The sequence below is a fragment of the Coturnix japonica genome, chromosome 8, assembly GCF_001577835.2.
Source record: "Coturnix japonica isolate 7356 chromosome 8, Coturnix japonica 2.1, whole genome shotgun sequence".
In the NCBI taxonomy this organism is placed as follows: domain Eukaryota; kingdom Metazoa; phylum Chordata; class Aves; order Galliformes; family Phasianidae; genus Coturnix; species Coturnix japonica.
Genome location: NC_029523.1, coordinates 7,333,529 through 7,347,971, shown reverse-complemented (window position 1 = coordinate 7,347,971; position 14,443 = coordinate 7,333,529). Strand labels below are relative to the sequence as shown.

General features: G+C 44.6%; 2 protein-coding genes and 1 long non-coding RNA gene across 5 annotated transcripts in view; 2 read left to right on the top strand and 1 right to left on the bottom strand.

Annotated features, from left to right (window-relative positions):
• The window catches only part of EDEM3 (ER degradation enhancing alpha-mannosidase like protein 3), a 24,950-nt gene extending 17,775 nt beyond the window's left edge, over positions 1 to 7,175 (top strand). For 2 of the 3 annotated variants that reach the window (XM_015869831.2, XM_015869833.2), the window contains exons 16-21: positions 74 to 227; positions 773 to 967; positions 1,332 to 1,497; positions 1,949 to 2,134; positions 2,988 to 3,035; positions 3,637 to 7,175. In XM_015869831.2, coding sequence (XP_015725317.1) covers positions 74 to 227; positions 773 to 967; positions 1,332 to 1,497; positions 1,949 to 2,134; positions 2,988 to 3,035; positions 3,637 to 4,043 — 1,156 coding nt within the window. In that variant the 3' untranslated portion in view covers positions 4,044 to 7,175. The remainder of the gene's footprint in view (positions 1 to 73; positions 228 to 772; positions 968 to 1,331; positions 1,498 to 1,948; positions 2,135 to 2,987; positions 3,036 to 3,636) is intronic. The other variant, XM_015869832.2, reaches the window with a different exon arrangement.
• LOC116653795 lies at positions 5,727 to 14,409 on the bottom strand. Its single transcript, XR_004308252.1, has 2 exons — positions 14,297 to 14,409; positions 5,727 to 11,903 (listed from the first exon to the last, which is right to left on the bottom strand). It is a non-coding gene; the product is annotated as an uncharacterized LOC116653795 (long non-coding RNA).
• The window catches only part of C8H1orf21 (chromosome 8 C1orf21 homolog), a 69,976-nt gene continuing 69,857 nt past the window's right edge, over positions 14,325 to 14,443 (top strand). The window contains exon 1 of the mRNA XM_015869834.2: positions 14,325 to 14,443. The gene's annotated coding sequence lies outside the window, so the exon portion shown is untranslated.

Here is a 14,443-nt window from a genome sequence, read left to right as displayed (position 1 = left end):
AGGCAGTGTGAGAGTTATGGTTCAAGAATAATCTGATTTTTTTTAATGCTTCTTTAAAATATCTTTTTCTCAGAGAAGAGAGCTTGGGAAGTGGACCAAAACCACCTCTGAGAGCCAGAGACTTCATGGCCAGTAATCCTGAGCATCTGGAGATACTCAAGAAGATGGGAGTCAGTTTGATTCATCTTAAAGATGGAAGAGTGCAGTTAGTGCAACATGCAGTGCAAGTAAGACCCAACAGTGCCTCTTCTGAAAACTTCTAGTAAAATCGTGCTTTGATATTTTAGAGCTCAGGAGGGACAGTCTGACTGGGAAGAGGGCATGTGAGGTAGATGTGCAGCTGTATTTAAGCAGGTTTATGGTTGTTAAAGTCTTGCCTCAGTAACACTTAATCTTCTATTAAATTAGGTGCTCCACTTCATGTCAAAGTAACATAGCTAATTGCAAATTACTTAAAGTATGAGGTTTTCAGAGTGAGAGATTTCTTTGTTTGAGATCTACTTGCTGGTACATTTTCAGTGTGCACTATGGTGGAGATGCTAAGAAGTCAAATCGGGGAGTGAGTGCCAGGAGCCTCTACTTCATACATTAAAGTCTGCATAGCACTAAATGCTTGCCTGTAGCATTGTTTTGTTAAGAAAACAATGTAAATCTGAATCATTTTAGTACCAATGTATGTAATGTGGTCCGAGCAAAGCTAACTTCAGCTTTTTTCTCCAAGCTTGTTGAACACTTATGGAGAAACTGTTTATTTATTTTTTTAACAACTAAGGCAGCAAGTTCACTCGATGCTGAAGATGGCTTACGGTTCATGCAGGAAATGATTGAACTCTCCAGTCAGCAGCAGAAAGAGCAGCAGCTACCTCCTCGTGCCGTCCAGATTGTTTCTCATCCATTCTTTGGTAGAGTGGTCTTGACTGCTGGACCAGCACAATTTGGGATGGATTTATCTAAACACAAATCAGGGGTATGTAAGAATGTATGTGATTTTTAGCTTTCTGTTACTTTCCTTATTGCCTAAGCTGAAATGTCATGGTATTGAAGTTGTGAGTATTTCAGGGTGGCCAGCTAGAGGGTAATTAAAGAGGTTAAAGTGAAGGGATAGTGCAATGACAGAAGAGGGTCTTATAGATGAGTGGCTTGTTGATCCACTCCAAATCATCAGTCATTATTTAGGATTTAGTGCACATACACAGTATGACTTCGAAACAAATTCATATAATCTGCAATGTGTTTCTCAAGAGGTATTCAGTTATAAGGGCTGATTATTGCAAGCTTGAACCTTCTTCTCTAATTCTCTTGTTTTGTTTTGATTTTGTTTTTCCACTCAGACAAGAGGATTTGTTGCAACCATTAAGCCGTATAATGGATGCTCAGAGATCACTAATCCTGAGGCAGTGAAAGAGAAAATTGCCCTGATGCAAAGAGGCCAGTGTATGTTTGCTGAAAAGGCACGAAACATTCAAAAAGCTGGAGCAATAGGAGGCATTGTTATTGGTAAATAAAGCTTTAATTTATGTGTAAATGTAACCTGTGCTTCACACATCTGAAGATATTGGAAAGCTGATAAGGTTGTTAAACTCACTGAGGTGGTGATACTTCAGCACAGAAACTGTTTTCAGTGGATAAAGAAATGTTTTGTTTATGTCTGGTTGTTCATGAACAAATCATGGTGGGAGACCACCACTGGTTTTGCAGCTCAGATGTTGTTATTCTAAGGATCACTGAATGTTAAAACAGTGAGGACTGGGGAGAACTTAAAGTACAAAGTAAATGGGGAAAAAATGGTAGGGGGACAGAGTACAAAAATTGGCTTTTTGAGACCGGTTTCCCATTTTCTGCCTGGTGTCCTCCCAGATGCCTGGGCAGTAGGAAGCTACTCCTTGTTTATAGCTGGTCTTTCTGACAGAAGGGTGTGCTTGCTTTGTCTTTGTGTATGTCTGACTAGATGACAACGAGGGAAGCAGCAGTGACACAGCTCCTCTCTTCCAAATGGCTGGTGACGGGAAGAATACAGATGATATCACAATCCCGATGCTCTTCCTCTTCAACAAGGAAGGAAATATTATACTGGATGCAATTAGGGAGTATGAGGCTGTGGAGGTGCTCCTTTCTGACAAAGCAAAAGATAGAGGTAAGATTAAAGGCTTCTTTTAATGCAGATTTATGTTCTGTCTGTGCCACGGCACAATGCAAGGTGTACAGTAGTTATTTCCGTTGCAACCCAAAGGTGTTCTTTGGTAATGTCAGTTTTCTCTCTGACCTTACTCTTAGTTTTATCATATGAAAGCCATCATCAGAACTATGTTGTCGTGTCTTCCTCCTGGCCTTGCCCCCCTGAGTTAATGTTCACATCCAGAAATGTTATTCATAAGTTAAATGTCAGTTTGAATAATAAGACAATGCAGTCCTTCAGATTCCTTTTGAACCTTCTTTGTCATGATCTGCTTTCAAGTAGCAACAGAAATAGTGCAAGTGTTTCCAGTGCCCTACATTGTAAGCGCCTCTCACTTATTAAACTCCCCAGTGACATTCTTGGTACCCAGAAAGAAAGAGACGGCTATTAAAATTATTTTGCCTGTCTAACAGCTTTTCAGTGATTATCGTGAGAAATAAAGCTGCTGACCTCAGATGTTTTGAAATTTGTCTGCGTATAATACTAGAAAATTACGAGTTAATACATTTTAAATTGAAATGTTTGCATGTGGCAGAAATTGCTGGGTTTTCCATTTGAAAGCCTTCCTTGTAGCGCTGCTTTATCCATGCAGGTGAACCAGGAGCAGCACTAATTTTCTGCACATTTGTAGAGGAGATGCACTGAAAGCTACAGTGTTGTATTTTCATAGCTGCTACGAATTCCTCTTGTTCCTAACTATGGCAAAGCTAACATAACAAAACACTAAATGCAAAAGATAGTTCTGCATTCGAGAGTTTGTAATACATATATGCTTCTTCCCCCTTCCTTGTGCTTTCGTTTGGAATCCCAGCAACAATCTTTAAAGGTAAAATGATTCCAAACTACATTATCGATAGCAGTAAGTATCCTGTATTAAAATGGCATATGCAGTTAAACTCCCTAGGGGGCTTGCAATGTTAGCATCCTGGATACTAGTTACAAATATTAAGCTCCAAGTAAATTTGTGTGCTTGAATTCAGGCAGCTGCTGTATAGTTGTAAACTAAATCAACACTAGAGACGTCAGTGTTAGTTGCTGTGAATGGGGATGTGAGGAGGGAGGCCTCAGCTTTGGCTCTTGTAATTGAGTTTAGCAAGCATAAGTGCATCTCCCACTGCCATGGGTGTGTGATTCTGGTGGGTCTAGGAGTGCCTGGAGGCCTGGCATTAGGCAGATAGTGGAGTATTAGCTAAGTCTGAAGGCTGGCAGCTAGTGCTTGCCCAGAAGTTGTGATTCAAGTTTGAGGCTTTAAAACCAGCCACTCTAGATTGCTTGTCCTCTCTAGTGATTGTTTTCCATCCCCTCCCTTTGTAATATATGTTCCTTAGTTTTCCTGTCAACAAAGTTTGTGCTTCCTTGAGGAATAAAGTCAAAGGAAGCATCTTTGCTTTGGAATGACACAGTAGAATTACTTCCTTCCTGTATTTTTCAAACTGCTTTCTTTCTCTCCTCTTTCAAAGAATTGGAAATGGAGAATATGGACCAGAAATTATCTGAAAATGATTCACACCAACAAAATTCAGAAGAAGCTTCTTCAGCATCTCAGGATGTTGGTACAGTTGGCGAGGAGCCTGAAGAAGGAGAAAGCTCTGATGTTTCTGACTCTGATCCCTTATCTCTTGCTCAGGCAGACAGTGACAGTGTTTCCACTTCAGATCAGGATTCCTCCATCCCTGGACTTGGTGAGGCTGGCCCTCCAGAGCCGGCATGCACACAAGGGGATGAGCAGCCTCAGGTACAGCAGACTGAGACAGAGTCAGACTCCAAAGTTAACTGGGACAATAAAGTTCAACCTATGGAATCCATATTAGCAGACTGGAATGAAGATATAGAAGCATTTGAAATGATGGAAAAGGATGAACTATGACTTGTAGTAATAACTTATTTGCTAGTAAACAAATGGAGAACTCTTTGGGTAGAAGTGAGGCCCTGATAACTGAGAACTAGAAAACATATTCAGTATTGTGATGAGCAACCAGGTTTCACCTGGAAATTATCATAGAAATCCAGCACGCGCTCTTTGTTTTAATTTCTCCTGTTTAAAAATGGGAATGTGCAATTGAAGCATTCGTGTGGCCCCACTGCACGGTGCTGTATCCCAGGAGGTTTGCTCAGGGAAAGAGCCTGACTTCTGCCTGCCAGGTGCCCACAGCTGATGCTGCCTCGGCCTCTGGGAGGCACAAGTTGAGTGCGTGGGGCTGCCAGCACCATTCAGTAGCCACCAGTGGGAGGCAGTGGGATGGCTGCTGCCCTGCTGGGAGCAGAGCTGTGCCTGGTTTCCCTGACCCCCCCTTGCTCTGAAAGCCTTCCTTGCTAGCAGCAGGTGAAGTGACGTTTCCAGTTGCTGCATCTGTAAGACACAGGTAGAACAGTTTGCTTTTGTTCTGACACAGCGGCATTGCTCATTGCTCTTTCCATCTGCTGCCTGAAGGATGGCCTGTGAGCTTTCTGTCCTGCTTAACTTCCAGCTGCTAAAGCTGCACAAACCAAAGGCAGTGTGCTTTGTAAGCAGGTGTTGTCAGGGAATGAGGGTGGCCTGGTTCCTTTGGGGCTGCCAGGTTAAGGTTGGTGGTGTGCTATGAAAGTTACACGTGAGGTGAACGTGAAGTGAATGGGGCAAATGTTGAGCCCTGCAGGTTGGAAAACCCAACCTATCCAGGGCACAGTTTCACCTGGCAATGTTCCCTGAATGCACACTAAGCAAAATTAGATCCACTGTAACAAAAACTTTCCTTTTTCTCCCAAGTTTTACTTCTAACAGTAACTTCTATAATGTGATGCTTTCGGCAGCGAGGACAGTGCAGCATTGAATGCTATCAAGCCCATGACCTGGGCTGTAGCGATGGGAGCAGTGAGGATGGCTGCTGTGCTGCTCTGGGCTTTGGGAGCGTGTGCCAGGTGAGCGAGGCTTGGTTGTTATCCCCCTTACTGAAATGAAAGCAGGTTGTTTAGACAACCGAGATGTCCTGTGTCCAAAGAAAACTGCCAAAAGATCATTCAGTTGAGTTACATAAACTGCTTTTAGTTCGTCATGGCTCAGAGAATTGTTTTATATTAGAAGTGAACACTGCCTATATGCTGCGCCAGACTAGAAATGAAGGTTTCTATTTGGTCCTTGTAATATTTTTAAAGAAAAAAAGCCCCAGTCTGAAGTGCACCTTTCTTTTAGCTTTTGGAATTACACGTGCTGAATATGCAACTGTTACTGGTACAGCCATACTGTATTTATTTGTGTATACTCCTGTACAGTATGAATGGGAATCCCGGGCAAACTCTGTATACATGTGTATGTGACGGCACTGCTTTCAGGAGCTGCAAATGCACAGGCACCTTTTGGGAGCACGGCAGTCAGAACCATGTATGTAAGTTGAATGATAACGTTCAATCATTGGAGGAAGGAGGCGATTTGGAGGAGGAAATGAGGAGGTAGCGGAGCAGTAAATAAGCGTCCTTTTAAAAGAAATCAGCTTTCAAATGTAGTTGTTCCTTTGCACACATAACTGTGTGGAGGTTTGAGCTGAGCGCTTGCAGCAGCCGAGATTTTTCAGCTGGGGGATTTTGTATTTATGTGGGTGTTTTAGTTGTCGTGATGTGGGTTTCTTTATGGAAGGGGTTGGACCATAGGAGCCATAAGTGCCCTTTGCTATTGGAGCTGTGAGCCCAGCAGTGGGCTGGGTGTCACCCCACAGGTCTCTGCCTGCCCATACCACAGCAAAGTGCTGCTGTTCTCAGTTCTCTCCAGCATGGACGTGCGCCTTCATGCTTGGTAGTTCTTTTGGGGGAAGCAGGGTTATATTTTATAGGTATTGAGGTCCTCTGATCATGGTGTTAAGACTGCCAATGTTGCAATGCAAGCTTATGGTGGTGCGTCTTTTTTAACCTGCGGAAAATGTAGGTGTTAATAGTAAAATTTTCCTACAAGCTGAGCTTCCCTTGGCAGCACAAGCTCAATTCTGGCTGCTCATCCCCAGCCATGGCCAAAGCAGCAACCAGCCCTTCTTTCCCTGGATGTGAACTCAGTGTGGCTGTGCCTGGTGGTGGCCATCCGCAGGTGCCCATCGCTTCTCTCCTCCAGAGCTGTGCTTTTGTTCTGCTCTGCTTGGAGGTGACCAGGAGAGCTGCAGCGCTGCAGGGCGGGTGGACAGAGCTGTTCAAGGGAAGTGACCTCTTTGGAAAGCAGAAAGGGTGGGGGGGGCAGTTCAATTCAGGATGTTTTTATTTGGTGTTTCCTTGGGTGGAGATGGCGTTAGTTGACCTTCTCATATCATGCTGGAAGTAGTTTTGGTTTTCTATCACATCTTAAAAAGCAAAAGGAATGTATTAATTATCTTTTTTCAATCATCTTTTGGAGAGGAGAGTAAGCGTTCATTCCGGGTTGTCTGCTCCAGGTGTGCAGCGCTGCTCATCCACTGTTCATCAGCAGTTGCCCTTCATGTCAGGTGTTGCACATTGGTTTATATAGCATTGAACACTGAATTCAGGAGTCCCAGCTGGACCCACACTTACTCCGTGCCACGTAATTCAGATTTGATCTTAGAGGAATATTCTCAGTTGTTTACATGCGTTGTTTCTCAATGAAGTCAAAAGCAGAGCTCAGCTTTTTCTCCTCCTCTTGAAGGCATTGCTGGTGGGGAAAAGCATTTGGTGAGAGGTTAGTAACGGGCCACGGTGTGCAGAGCCATCACTCGGAACATAGAGAAACATTCTGTGAATGAAATATTGTATGTTCAGATTTTATAGGATTTCTTTCTTTTCTTTTTAGCCAGCCCGATTTATAGCCGTCTATTTTTCTTATGGAAGATGTCTACTAACAGGTGCTGTAACACTTCTGTTGGGTTTCACTTGTCTGGTGGTAAGCGTATACAATATTTCTTAAGGGCAACGATGTACTGTGATGTAAAAGATTGGGCTAAAATGTATATAATCCGTGTACATAATTGTGTACTTGATTATAGCTGCTGATTGTAAAGATTTAATAAAATGTAAATATTCTGGTCAAGCTGTACCGGAAAGTTGGCTTCACTTTGTGAGTGTCAAACACAAGGCCAGGTATGTGGAGCTGTTAGTCCTTGTAAGCGTGAGGAGTTAAGGAAATGGGGGCTTACGCTTCTGCTAAGGGGTAAAAGGAGGGAGAGCTGTAGGAAATGGGAGAGAGGCACTTCCAACAGGCGCTGGCTTTTGTTGCTGTTTATGTAACACAGCACATGGCTCCTGTGTTCATTTCAGGGCCTGACACGGGTGAGCTGATTGCCAGCCAGCGGCTCTGCTAAATGATGTCAATCTGCACCGTGCTGGCATTACAGCATCATAAAAAATTACAGAGCTGCTATTTCAGGCAGCAGCTCTCTCCAACTCAGTGCATAAATGCATCTCCGTATGACTCACTAGGGGGATTATTAATAGACACGAAATCAGAATGCCAAAACCCAAGAATATCACGCTGCTCCCACACCTCTTTCTAGTTTCTTGCAGCAATCTCAATGGAGAATTTTTTCCCTCAAATTCCTTCTCTAATGTATGTGTGCCTAAAAAATAGGGGCTTGAGGCAGCTTGTGGCAGTGCCCAGCAGCAGTGGGAGCCCAGAGCAGGGGAATGCTCTCAAAAGCATCTTCCCAATGTGTCATGGTTTTGTAATGTCAGTAGGAACCCATTGAGCTGTACCCTCCCAGTGTCCAGCAGAGTGTTCCCTTACTCTATGGGGCTGCAGGGCACTGGGCCTCCTTGAAGAGCAACCAGCCATCCTGGACCCCGTTACACTCTAAGACTGAATCTCCTCCCTCTACTAGTCTTCTAAACAAGGACCAGCCACGCTTCTTATGATACATTGCCAGCGCTGGGCTTTAGTTTCCCACATGCCTATAGGTTTAAGAGCAAGCTCCCACATGACCGAGACCCTGTCCCAGCACTGCTGCCATGCAGATGTGATGGAAGAGCCGTGGCCAAAGGCTTAATGCCTTGATGCCGACAGGGAACCCAGCTTCCCCACCAACCTTCCCCCATCAGGACAGGCTGTTTATCAGGGACCCAGCTCAAGCCCTCCTGGGCAACTCATAAAGGCTTTGTGAAGCACTTCTGGTGGGATCAACCCCAGATCTCTTTATTAATTAAAGTGTTTAAATAATTCAAACATGCAATCTCTTGAATTTCCTTTGCATGCCCACCTGCTCAAGAGCTGCTATAAATTATGCAGAATAATACAAAAAAGGAAGCCAGGGTACAGCCCTCCCCATCACCTGAAGGCTCAAATGGCTCTGCAGCACTGTGTGACCCCAAGAGCACTACCCAGCATGGCTGGATGGGGGGAAACTCATCTCTGGGGAGGATGGGGTGCCAAAAGCTGCCAAAGCTGTTGCCAAAATGGTTGCAAAATAGATCAAGGATTTGAGAACTGGCCAGCAGTTCTTGCCCATTAACCCAACAGGTAGAGGTAGCTCAGTGAATGCTGTGGCTACGCAGTGACATCTCTAACTTCTGTGCAACCTGAAGCAATAAAGCTAGTTCTCTTTGCAGAGCATCAGTTTCTCCCTCAGACAAGTTTCAAAGAGGGGTGTTCAGCTACCTGAATGCTGAGTTAACTTGGGTATTTGCCAGCTTCAAGGGTTCATATTCACTGCACCTCGAGCTGCTTGGAAGGATGCCTTTCATGTAAAAAATGCCATCTTTAACACTATGTTTTACTTACGTTTTATTGGATAAGCTACACGAAGAGTCTTTATTTCTAGAAGTTTATTTCACCTCCCACCGGCATCCAGAGGAAATCTGGCGGCAGAGCCGAGGTAAATTAAAACTGACTCTGAAAGGGGAGGGTTATTTTTGTTAAGAAAATTAGTAAATGCCTCTGTCAGAAAGCTGTGAATACCAGAAAGGGCAGCTGCTTCACGTCAAGTAGAAGCAGTGTATTATATGAAGGTATTTGGAGAGCACATTTCAGTCGCCATTCCAGGCTCTGGTTGTGAGAGGTGCCAGTGCACAAACTGGGAAGTAACTGGGAGCACTGTGGAAGCAGGCATGGAACAGGTACAGCTTTGTGAAGAAGAGGGAGGCAAGCATTCTTCCTTTTCACTTTTAGCAGAAGACAAAGAGCAGCAGCAAAGTGCAGCAGCAGCACCTCCACTCTGAGCTGAAAACACAAGTTCCAGATACCTCATGCATGAAATGAACTCTGTTTAGATCTAATGCAAGGTTGAAATGGGGGCTCCCTGAGTCTATCAGTCAACCTTCCCTGCAAAACATGTCCTGAAAATGGACTCATTTCCAAACCCAACGTTGCTGAGTTCCCTTTTCCTGATGGTTATTATCCTTCCCTAACTCTTTACAAGGGTAACTTCCTTGGAAATGCCTGGAGCTTTACCAAATGTTTCTTTGCCAAGTCTACCCGATCCCAGTGAGATGACAATTGCTCAGGTGAGTCACTGCTAATGCTAATCCTTCCTTTCCCACTTTGTTCTTGGTTTTATACATAGAGGCGACAGCAATGTGCATACCCCTAAATGTCTGCCATTGGATCGCTGGTGCAAAAAGCTCAACAGTAAGAGCTCTTGGGAATACATTCTGGCAGGACTATTTTGCCATCACTTTTGAAGATTAAAAAGATTAAATGATGAACAGTAACACGTGCAATAGTGGTAGTTTAAGCAGAGTAGTATACAGTAGGTGTAAAACAGCAGGGGTTACTAGGTGGAAATGGAGAGCTTTCGGTAGCAAAGTAACCACCTTTGTCCAGTGACCCTGCCCTGCAACCCCTACTGTGAACAGAACTGTCGATCCAAGAGAGGATGTTTAGCTCTGAGGTTTGAATTCCGATTCTCTGTAAGCAGGCAGCTCTCCTCTAAGCGTGCTGCCCAGCAGAGCACTCAAGCCAAGAAGAAATGACCTTGTAACTCACTCCTTATTTTCTCACAGATATGTCCTAGCCCAGCTCAGACACTGGTTTTCCTTTTGGCTGCGTATGTGCAGATGATGGCTTGTGAGTCATTTCAGAAAGCACATCTCACATCCATCCAGAGCTCTGGGCAGCTTTCCTTTGCCTTCCAATCTTTTATCCTCTGCAACTGAGTCATCTTCCGTGCTTTCTGCAGTCTGGATTAATTCCTTCTTCGGCATGTGGGATTTTCTCTCCCACTCTTCCTCCACATACTTCTAGAGCAAGTCATCTTGCTTCCCTGCTTTAGCTTTTCCATCTCTAACAGAGCAATCAGTGCACTTCCCTTCCTCAGAGCTCTTTTAAGAAAAAAATAAGGCTTCTGTCGGCAAGATATTGTGATGACTGCCACAGGAAACTATGTAAGCAGCATCATTCATAGCATGCTTTTGCAGGAGTATCAGCGAATGAATAAATGCTCTTTCCAGCAAACCACATCTCTGGAATGGAAAATTATAGTCACAGCAAGCAGATGCTGCCAAACAAATATGAGCTGTTCTACAGACAGCATTGGTGTGGCAGGTAAGGGGCAAAAACTGGGGGTTCCCACAGGGAGCTGAGGATTTGAAGGTGGAGCAGAAGGAGGAAGAGAAGATGTTTAACAGGCCAAGGATAGACAAGCTGTTTTGGGTGACAACCATGATGAGGAGTAAAGGCTGAAGGCACTTCCAGCACCTAATTCAGGGATCAGCCTGAGATTATAGCAGGCAGCTCTGCTGACTGCTCCTCCTCTGCAGCCCTGCTCACAGCATAGCAGCACAAAGCACAGCCTCCCAAGAAAAGCTGCAGCACTATGTACAGCGCTGAGGCTCATAAAAACACCATCCAACTTTCCACTCAGCACTGGGACTATGCCAATATTGACCAAACCACTGATGCTATTAAATAGACTCCTTTTCATTTGAAATGCAAACAAGTAAATATTAGTGCTACCTCTAATGAGGCTTTGAGAATGCACATACCTAAGAAAATACTCATGACCCTTTTTAGAGCGTACAAGGCGTAGGGGGATGATGATGTGCTGTATCTCAGCCAGATTAGACTCAATTATAAGAAAGCTAAAAGCAGAACACAGACACAGTCCATGCTGGACACTGGTTTGCAGATTGAAAATGATATCGGCATGTTTTGTATGCATGCTTCATCTGTATCTTTTGAGTTCAGAGATAAGGTCTAACTATCTACTAACTACTTTCCTGGCCTGCTGCAGGGCAGATTGGCTAACAGTCTACCACTCATCTCAGCCTACAAGGTTTATGTATTTATAGAGCATCTTGGAAAAGGTTTTGTAATTTACGTAGGATTTGCTGCTGGAGAGGATTCTGAGCACCTCTCCTACAATGGAAATAATATTCTGCATATATTGTTACAAACCCCCTTTGTAATACTGCTTTGTAGTACACAGACTTCGTTTTATTGGCACTCATGTTGAAACAAACTGTAATGCTACGGCTTTGCATCTTCAAAGCGCTGCTCAAATGTAGCACAATAAAACTTTGCACTGCTCAGGAGAGGAACCAAGGAGTATTTATCCCTGACTCATTGGGGACTGAGCAGCCGAGGCACTAAAGTTGATGCTATGCACAAAGAAGACCAGCCCAGGCTGTGCTCCGGCTCAGCCCACAGCTGCTTTTCATCTAACAGTCCTGGTCGTACCAAGAGAAGAGAAGGATCCTTGTACTTGCAAAGAAACCCTAATCTTCTGAAACACAACCTTCAGTGTGTAGCAGGGAGATGTTCTACCCACTTTTGGAAGTTACAAGGTCCATGCCTGGAGAGGTGGTGGGTGCTCCACTCCTGGAGGTGCTGAAGAGAGAAGAAGAATAAGGCAAATGCTTTAACACTGCAAAACTGAAACACAACACATACAAGATATTACTTCAACCAAGCTACATCATTAATTGGCTCTACAACTGATGCTTCTCATACATCTCTGCCCCGCAGATAATGAGAAAAGTCATACTGGGCTATTGCCTCAATTCCTCTCCTTGCCTCAAAGCTACAGAGATCATTAAGAAAAGGGTGCCGGCAGCATCCTCCCTGGCTTTTATTGGAAAAGACATCCTTCTTTCTATGAATTGTTTTCCTTCTTCCTCAAAGAGAGGAACTTCTGAGTATCCTAGAGAGCAAACAGGTTTGTTTCGATAAAGAACTGAAAGCAGTTCTTTGAGTAATGACTGAAGCGGCAGTATTTCCACAGATCTCCAAGTTGAATGGTGACAGTTCTGGAGGAGGAAGAACAAATAAACTCTAACAAAACAGACAAGCAAGAAAAGCGAAACACTTTATGTGATTATTGAGGGAAAGCTGCCGAAAATGACAACGGAGCCTTAATAAAGATGACAGAATTGCCCCCTGAGGATGGAGTTCGCCTCGTGTAGTTGAGACATTAGAAGTTAGATGCTATGTTTGTGCTCATCATCTCAATGGAAGCCTCCAGGAACTCACTGGTTTCGTCTTAAGATACTCATCTAAGAAATCAGCCTCTGGAGGTTCTTATTTCCATCCCTGACTATTTCGCTCCACTGACTACAATGTGAACATGGATAACCAGCTGCCTCTTATTTTCTATAAAGGTGCACAGTAATCATTATTCCAAAAGAGCTCAGCGTTTTGGATCAAGTTACAATTTCTAAGGGATCGTATCTTTGCCTTGATTCAAACGCAATTAAATTCTCTGCATAATGACACTGAATGTTTTTTCTTTATTTGCTCAGCTTGGAAATTAAAAAGAATTAACAGGCAACGTTGTACAATGAACTAGAGCTTCTCTCCCATATGGACAGCACTAGCCTGAAGTCAGTGCATTTTCCTTTCAGTCTGAAAAGCAAACAGACTAATCCATTTCGTTGTAATACCTTTTCCAGTGCATGAAAAGAAGGAAGCTGTGCCAGCAGTTAAAAACAGCCTATGAGCCGTGGCTGGTAGCTTTGCTTCTCAGACTCTGTGCCACTTACTGAATCAGTTTGCCCCTGCCCTCCTGTCTATAAAAGAGATGTCAGTATCCGAGACCTCAGTCTAGCAGAAGCTGTGCTCGTGTTTAACTTTGTGCACAGTTCTTTGCTGAAATGCTGATAAATGCCTTTGGGTAGAACACAAATGATGATGACTTCCCCACACTGACTTTTACTGTTTGGAGCAATCCTTCAATTAGTTAAGAGCTTAGAATGTGTTTTTTTTTTTCTGGTGCATTAAATATATGAAAAATCTTCTCATTGTTCATTATTATTTTAAGCACTGCTTTTTGCTTTATGTTCTTGCAAAAAGGATTTTCAAGGGCCCAAAGGATTGTTTTACTTGTAACACTCATAAATCTCCCTATAGTAATAACGGTCTGGAAATGCTCTTTTGTGAATGGAAGCATTCTATAACATGTGAGTGGTAGAACCTGCCATGTCTGCATCCACATTGGGAGATAAAAATACCAGACTATCTTCACCTTTCCATAATGGTGAAGGAAAACCGTCCTCAGATGTAAACACCTCTGTCTGGGTTATTGAAAGATACTGATGCTGTAAGTGGTAAAATAAATGTATGCTTGCCAGAGCCTTTCTAGTTCACGTGGCAGCACTGCTTGGCAGAAACAATCTGAAAAAGCCATATAGGCCTCACCTCAGCCTCCATCTCTTTGAGACAACAGCCATTTTCATGATAAACAACAGACACTGCCTGTGTTCTGATGGTAAACACTTCAGGATCCTGCATCCATCTCAGAATCACAGCACAGCCTATGCAGCATCCGCAGGTCTGTGGGACAGGGCAGCCCTGCACTATTACACAACACAACTAATACCATCCCTATGATGGATCTGTGATGAGGTGGGAAGCCACGCAGAATCATCCCAGATCCGCGAGGTAAAGAACATGTCACGAGTTATCCAGTGAATGCAAACCATAGGGAATATGGAGGAGAGCGGGGAGGGCATGTAGCCGCAGGATGGAGCGGTGTCTGAACGTAAAGCCAGCTGGCCCCGAGCTCGCAAGGGCGGGGATGGGATTTCCCGGCTTCATCATCACTGGACCAGCCCAATGCCTCCACGTGAACACACACGTCCTTTACACATCCCCGGTGCTGCGGATAGCAGCGGCCTATGCGCTCGTCTCCCCCAGAGCAGGAGGCGAGATGAGGATGAGGCTCCTCCCCTCCTTCCTCCGCCCCCCGCCCCGCCCCGGCCCCGCCTCGTCCCGCCCCGTCTCACCGAGAGGCCGCGTAGCGCCCGGCTGTTCGCACGCTGGGTCGGAGCCGCCCGCTCCCCCGCGCCTCCTCCCCGTCCTCCGCAGCCCGCGGCCGGCGCCCGCTGACGGCTCTCGGCGCTGGGGGAGCGCTGCAGGGCGGCGGCGCTGAG